Source organism: Opisthorchis viverrini (genome assembly GCF_000715545.1).
Source record: "Opisthorchis viverrini unplaced genomic scaffold opera_v5_101, whole genome shotgun sequence".
Taxonomy (NCBI): Eukaryota; Metazoa; Platyhelminthes; class Trematoda; order Opisthorchiida; family Opisthorchiidae; genus Opisthorchis; species Opisthorchis viverrini.
In genome coordinates this window covers 584,037-592,247 of record NW_008751757.1, presented here as the reverse complement: position 1 = coordinate 592,247, position 8,211 = coordinate 584,037, and the positions used below count along the sequence as shown (strand labels likewise).

General features: G+C 45.5%; 1 protein-coding gene across 1 annotated transcript in view; it reads left to right on the top strand.

Annotated features, from left to right (window-relative positions):
* T265_05396 (hypothetical protein) overlaps positions 1-6,097 on the top strand; it is a gene marked incomplete at both ends in the record, with an annotated part of 18,223 nt that extends 12,126 nt beyond the window's left edge. Inside the window, one exon of the mRNA XM_009170394.1 lies at positions 5,652-6,097. Within this exon, the coding sequence (XP_009168658.1) occupies positions 5,652-6,097 (446 nt within the window). The remainder of the gene's footprint in view (positions 1-5,651) is intronic.
* Between the last annotated feature and the right edge of the window lie 2,114 nt (positions 6,098-8,211).

Here is an 8,211-nt window from a genome sequence, read left to right as displayed (position 1 = left end):
TCGTGAAATTTCCAGACCTCTTTGGTACCCTTGTAAAAATCTAACGGAGGTTGCTTTCTGAACGAACTCTCTTCGATGAGGTCTCTTTTTTGAGGTAATACTGTGTAGGCACTAATGATGGCTTCCGAAAATAATACAACGTCAGACCAGTGCATGTGAACATCTCCGTGGAGGCCAAATTCACTCTCATGTCTTAATTCAAAACCAGAGTGTCAGAATCTCCTCAGCACTCACAAATTTATGTTTTTTTGAAGGAACTATTCGTATCGGGAACACGTATGCTTTCGGTAAGTTTCATCTGACTTTTGCAGTTCCAAAAAATTGAACAAGCGTGGACAAAAACGGAATAAAGAAAGCAAAGCAAGAGTAAACAGCAACAAGAGTGAAGGGCAGTCAGGTGACAAGAATATTTGTTCCGGGTTAATCGATCGGCGATCACTTCAGTCAGTCAGTCGCTTGTGCACACTTGGTGGTGTTGGCCTCAGTAGTCTGATGATGATCAATTCGGTCGCGTTCATGATTGACTGTCGAGCTATTTTCCATCGATTGTTTAGAATCCGACTGAGTCGGATTGACCTGCTGATCTGTATTCAATTAATGCTTTACGATTGTGCTGTTGTCTCACCCAATTCTGAGGGGCTTCGAACAGTGCTCCCCGACACTCTGTGACGAGCGTCTGATCGACTTAGTTTGCAGAACTCGCACAAACAGCAGGCCAGCATTAAAAATCGAAGACAGTGTCTTTGGGGAATTGTAAGACAAAAGCTTTAGCTCAGCAGCATGAAGCATTCTTCTCAGCGACCCTTATGTCCAGTTTGTAATGTACTTTGAAGCGTTATCACTCTTCTCGAGAAATGCACTCATTTGCAAATCCATTTGGTTTTCACGAGGGACTCAACTGAATCTCTCGTTTACGATATTCTACAATTGAATGTGCTGCACACAGGCCGCCTCATGTTTCAGTTGGCACGATATTCGAAATATCGCAGTATATTTTCATGAAGGAAACTACTCACAAGGTTGCTGAAAACTCTTCGACAGCCCGCGACTGGTTTCGCCCTTCTTGGGGCTCATCAGGTAGGCGTAGTTGAGTCTCTCATGAAAACCAAATTGATTTGCAAATGAGCGTATTTGTCACAAGGTCCAATTTGGGTTCCAGTAGAACATAAGGTTGACGGGAACTCGGGAACTGCGCCTACGTGATGAGCCGCAAGAAGGGTGAAACCGGTCGTGGGCTGTCGAAAAGTTTTCAGCTACCTTGTGAGTAATTTCCGTTATCAATCTTGATTAGAAGCCGTATTATGGATCGGCTTTCTCTTGACGGTGAGTTATTCCCCCATCATAAATATCGGTTGCATATGCTTTCTAAAAAAATTCCAGGGGTTACGAGCTTTGTTCTAAAATTTTTGCTGAAGTTGCCAGTTCCTGTTCTAGAATGTCAGGCAAGAAAATCGTTCTGGTTCTGTCTGCCAAAATGTGAGCCAAATATCGTTTCTCGCTAGGCTTTTAAGTTTCGGTGGCTTGGTTACTCGAATAACAATCCTACCAAGATGACTTCAGTGAACCACAATGGATCACGAACAGACCTGACTGGCGATCCACACGATGCTGAAAGTTACCAACCACGAAACGTTTGAGTGACTGATGGAATCTCTTCTCTCTTGAGATTCCCATAATTGGTAGTTTGTCACATTGCAGCTCACGTGTAGCTCACGGCATGCTGTACCTGTTTACGCAGTCACTCACATACTCTTTTCGCGTGAACATGTGTACATTGACGGTTCCTTATGAAGAAAACCCTGAGTACCGGTAGTTTCTTAGCAACGATACGAGGAGACAATTGACGCAGGATGGTATTCCTTCAGATTTTCCGCGCAACCGATGGACGCGTCACATGGATCAACATCAGAATGACGGGAATACTTGCCACCCTAGTACGATCAACTGCTAGTCTGTCTATCAGCAAGCTAGGGTGAGGTGGCTTGGTGGTTAGAACGCGGATTTATTGACCGAGAGATCCATGGTTCGAACTCGGCCTCTGCCTCTCGACTTCCCCTGTCTAGGTTTGGGCGACGTGGCAGTATCCCAGCCCTCGAGCTTCCTGTTGGGTTGGTATGGCAGCTAGGCACCGAAAGGGTGTTACAGCTGAATCATCATTATCTTATATATCAGTGAACTCGTAGTATGATGTTCGTACGGATCGTTGGACAGGGAATTCAAAACGAATAGATCAATGGCCACCAGTACGCACACCCGAACTACCAATATTTTGAAATATTGACGCATCTCGTTGGCCGTGCAGGGATTCGAACATGCAAGCGGAGAGTATTGCTACTGCCCCACCAGTCCACGCCAACCGCACCTTATCTAGCACTCTGAACAAACGAATGTGTTCACATTTGAGTTGGTTTGCAAACCAATCAAACAAATTCATTCGTCGACCCTACCTGGCCGTCGGTCGAGGCACTCAACTAGCCTGTCACATTGCTCGCTTGTAAACACTTCCGCCTGCTCAAGCAGAGAGTACGCTAGGGGTAATATGATCTCACATTGCGTGTCGGATGTCTGGGGTTCAAATCGCGGCACACTGTGAATGCGAAACTGAAGTCCAATGTTCCCCATAGTTTGTGTGGACACACCAGCGTCATTCTGCGGAACCAAGTGGGAGGACCGGTCAAATTAGAGTGAAATGAATGGCAGATCTACGCATCCCATAACCATCTAAACCTGATCACATTTCCGCGTTCAATTATACCATTTCAAACTATATCTTTGCCATACCCCCTGTGTGCATTCAACTGGTCATTAGTTCGATAACTGGGCAAAACGATCTGATTTCAATGCTGTATGTCCTCGCCACAGTCAAGAGAAAACGACTGCAATCGACCGACCGTAGCCACGCCTTCTACACTTTCATCCCAGGTTTCTCCACGCGCTGATACTACAAAACGAGAATACACGTTAAAAAGACTACGGTGCCTTAGGTTCCTTCCTTCTCCCCAAATTCATTTGTGGCTCCTATAAGAATCTTCCAAGAAATTGAAATTGTTCAGCTGTAGCACCCTTTCGGTGCCTAACTGCCATGCCACCCGAAGGTTGCAAGAGGACTGCGATACTGCCAGGTCGCCCAAGCCTAGACAGGAGCAGTCGACATGTGGGAATTGGGTTCTAACCATTGAACGTCGGATCAGCAAGTTCGCACTTAAACACCAAACTGTCTGGAGCTCAGTGCATAACCCAGCACTCCCTCTCCCCAATCTTCCATTTGTTCATATATCTAAACAGTTTGAAATTCTCCACCAATCATTGATGTCAACTGCATTACATCTCTAAGATGGATGCTTGGATGTGCTATAGTCGGGAACTAAATCAGCTATTCGCCTTAGTACCGCTTTTCAGTTCACATTTACGCCTACAAACAGCACCTCATATTCGTGAAGGAAACCACTCACAAGGTTGCTGAAAACTCTTCGACAGCCCACGATCGGTTTCGCCCTTCTTGGGATTCAGTATAAACGAGAGATTCAGTTGAATTTGTGGTGAAAACCAAACTGATTTGCAAACGAGTGTATTTCTCGAAAACAATCCCATTTGGGTTCAAGTAGAACCTAGGGTTGACGGAAAATCGGGGACTGCCCCCACCTGATGAGCCCCAAGAAGAGCGAAACCGGTCGTGGGCTGTGCAACAACCTCGTGAGTAGTTTCCTTTATGAAAATATACTTCGATATCTCGAATATCGTACTAACTGAAAGATGAGGCGGTCTGTGTGCAGCATATTCAGTTGTAGAATATCATAAACGAGAGATTCAGTTGAGTCTCTCGTGAAAACCAAATTGATTTGCAAATGAGTGTATCTCTCGAGAGCACCTCATATAGGTATACTTTTGTGCGTACGTTGCATAAATGTCAAAATGAAAAGCCAAAGAATGTTTTTTTCTCTGGTTGTATGGTTTTAAAGATTTTGCTACTGAACTGCAGTATGCGGTCGAAAGTGAGAGTCTGGGTGTCGCTGATGTGATGAGATCCCCGTGAGTCCCTCGCGCTTTACTGGAGACATTGCAAGGACTGACGGCTAATCAATAACAGTGGTGTTCGTGCTGTCAGTTCCTTTCTAGATTGTCTGATTGAGTGCTTGTAGGTGTAGACACCTCAGAATGTTTGTGATGACGATGATGACCGCGGCTGTAATTGACCGCATAGTCGCCTGAGAGGTAACCGACAGTTTGGTCACAACAAGGCTTAGCAGCGATCCAGTTCTGGACCCAAAGTGCGACAATATTTCCGTACCTTATCGTGGCCAATCAGGTGAATCGATTCAGTACGACCGGTACTCAATATACTCAGCAGAGTTCACGATGAATTTTTTGTTGGCAGCTTTTTAGCTCCCAGGATCAACATGAAGAAACGGCATGCCCACGCTTGACTGAAGTTGAACCAGAGAGGTTACTGAGTGCTCTGCTTGATTGTGAGCTTGTCGTCAGTTCGCATGGCATTGAAGACGGTGGTTGTACATCGAGTCAATATCTGTACAAGCAACCCTGAATGAAAGCATTAACGATCCATTAGACATGAAGATCATCCCTCCCGCAATCGACCGTGAGTAAACGGAAACACGTGTTAATAAGATCCTTTTATAAAAAAGCCCCCGGAAACCAGAAATGTCTCTCGGCCGCTTCTGTTGCTCAAATCCATAAGAATTTACACCCACTGGAACAATCAGCGAACTATTCCCTGAGGTAAGATAAGGCAAAGGCATGTGGAACCGGATGTCAAAGTGCAGCAAGGCTGGACCTCAAAAGCGACCTCTTTTGTTCGGTTGTTTGAGGTTTCTTCCAGCGCTGAACCCCCTCACAAAAGTGGTGAAAGGAAGAAGGCCTTCGCCGCGGAGTTATTTATTAGAAAATGCCAACTGAACAGTTACAGACTATTGGACAGGGAAGCAAAACTCTCATATGCATCTTGTTTACAAAACTGAATATCCATCTCCTCCTTGAACGCGAATGCGAAAGCGAATGCGACTCCACGAATTCCGCAATAAATCCCACTTTTCAATAGACGCGAAGCGGATATACGAGAAAATCACATACTACTCGCATGCCTTCCCATCAGTAGTATCACACCCACCGCTTCTGTGANACTGAACAGTTACAGACTATTGGACAGGGAAGCAAAACTCTCATATGCATCTTGTTTACACAAATTGAACATCCATCTTCTCCTTGAACGCGTCTTCGTGAACTTTCCTGGATATCCATTGACTGTTGCTCAAATGCAAGCAAGTGCGACTCCACAAATTCCGCAATAGATCTCCCTTTTCAATAGACGCGAAGCGGATTTACGAGAAGATGGCATATTACTCGCATGCCTTCCCATCAGTAGTATCACCCCCACCGCTTCTGTGAGAATCGCAATTAGAAGAGCGCATTCCACTTTCTGAACGTTTACTAGTCCTCTTGTGTTATCCACATGCATCACGCCATTTTTATTTCACCTACCTGGCATTATTTCCATCCTTCTTCCGTCTTCTGAAACGTGTCAATTCCAATCCAATGGTGATCTCTCCTGAGGAGTAAGCATGCTACTAAATGCTTCTCATGATGGTTTGTAGGTGTTTCGTCACTAACCGTTGTTCACCCTGCTCCTTCGTCAGAAACCAAACCTTGTTCTCAACTGAACTCAGCTGTCGCGGATGCACCATCCGCCCCAAACGTAGACGATTCGTGGGAACAGACGGACATATCCTTGGAGGTCGATCCAGATGTGCTTGCTTCCGCATTCGACGAACTGGAAAGTGCTAATCTTGTGAACAAACCATGTGAATTCACATCACCAGACCGCCCTGATCCAACACCCTCTCCCACACCTGCTGCAAAGCAAGGTGCGTCCACACGGAAAAATTTAGGCGTCAAATCCTCTCTTCGTCAGACGGTGCTGAATGTGACCGCCGAGAAACCGGCCGTTTCGAACACGGATATCACAACGACCGCTCGAGTCTCTCGTGAAAACCAAATTGATTTGCAAATGAGTGTAGTCCTAGTTGTTGTCGTTGTTGTTGTAAAGGGTAATGCATGTGCTTTCGACTGTGTTCCGTGTTGAATCGACGTTACCTAAAGGCCGTGTGGTTAGACCGCAGTACCATTTACAGCCGGTAGCATTCGCCCACCTTCTTGTGGTAAAGCAGACCAAAACGGGTGGCTGATTCCGGACCTGTTGACATAGCGACCAATTCAAGACCCTGTTTTTTCTGAAATTTACTAGCTAATACTCAGATAATGCCTGAAGAGCCTTGGTTGAGTACTCTTTGCTTAGCTTGTTGGCAGTGATTCAAAAGTGCTGTTTGTGTTTAGTGAGTAAGATCCTGTGTTTTCTACTGGTTTGGCCAATTCAAAGGCTTTCTCACTCTTTTTTCGACGTGATTGAACTTTCTCACTCTGTTTAGTCCGTTTAATGAATAAGTTCGCCCGACCCTAAGATTTGATCGGGTCATTTGGACGAATTAACAGTCTGTGGAACAAAATGAAACGGTGTTTAGGCGATCATTTCGGTCTAAGTAGTACCGATTCCATCGGATGTGTAATGCCGGTAAAGATTGGTTACCGTACCTCCCTCCTCTGGATTCGTTCAGCCCAGCTTACCATATCGGGTATTTGCTGCGTTTCAGAACCTACTTGATTTCAGCAATTTCTTTCCCAGCTCTTCACAAGGACTCATTTTTACTTGGTTGCACTAAAGCAACCAGACATTTTCTCAACTCAACCTGTGCGAGAAAACTTTGTCTAACTTTATTTATTATTTGAGAACACTGCCAGCGAGCAAATTAAGTAAACAAAGGAGCGGTGGTTGGTGACCCAAATAAGGGTCGGTTCACTACTTTTCAGGGTGTGCAGATTCAATGCCTTTCATCATTCACCAAGTTTCCCTGAAAATTCCTTCCTGATGACCTATATCTCACTAGAAACAGGTCAATACCGTAAGCTTTCACGAGGTTTGGTCTAAAACAATCTTTCGGCTGCAAATTAGGGCCACAGATGCGTATCTCATTATCACATTGCTCCAGGAAAAAGGAATGGAAGATGGTATTCTTGAGCTGGTCCCGTTAAGTTTGCATGCCATCTCCCATAACAGGGAAAGCTGTTTCAAGACGGGACGAGATGGCTCAGTGGTTAGAACGCGAATTTACTGACATGAAGGTTCGTGGTTCGAACTCGACCTCTGCCTTTCGACTTCCCCTGTCTAGGCTTGGGCGACCTGGCAGTATCGCAGTCCTCTTGCAACCTTCGGGTGGCATGGCAGTTAGGCACCGAAAGGGTGCTACAGCTGAACAATTTCAATTTCTTGGAAGATTCTTATAGGAGCCACAAATGAATTTGGGGAGAAGGAAGGAACCTAAGGCACCGTAGTCTTTTTAACGTGTATTCTCGTTTTGTAGTATCAGCGCGTGGAGAAACCTGGGATGAAAGTGTAGAAGGCGTGGCTACGGTCGGTCGATTGCAGTCATTTTATCTTGACTGTGGCGAGGACATACAGCATTGAAATCAGATCGTTTTGCCCAGTTATCGAACTAATGACCAGTTGAATGCACACAGGGGGTATGGCAAAGATATAGTTTGAAATGGTATAATTGAACGCGGAAATGTGATCAGGTTTAGATGGTTATGGGATGCGTAGATCTGCCATTCATTTCACTCTAATTTGACCGGTCCTCCCACTTGGTTCCGCAGAATGACGCTGGTGTGTCCACACAAACTATGGGGAACATTGGACTTCAGTTTCGCATTCACAGTGTGCCGCGATTTGAACCCCAGACATCCGACACGCAATGTGAGATCATATTACCCCTAGCGTACTCTCTGCTTGAGCAGGCGGAAGTGTTTACAAGCGAGCAATGTGACAGGCTAGTTGAGTGCCTCGACCGACGGCCAGGTAGGGTCGACGAATGAATTTGTTTGATTGGTTTGCAAACCAACTCAAATGTGAACACATTCGTTTGTTCAGAGTGCTAGATAAGGTGCGGTTGGCGTGGACTGGTGGGGCAGTAGCAATACTCTCCGCTTGCATGTTCGAATCCCTGCACGGCCAACGAGATGCGTCAATATTTCAAAATATTGGTAGTTCGGGTGTGCGTACTGGTGGCCATTGATCTATTCGTTTTGAATTCCCTGTCCAACGATCCGTACGAACATCATACTACGAGTTCACTGATATATAAG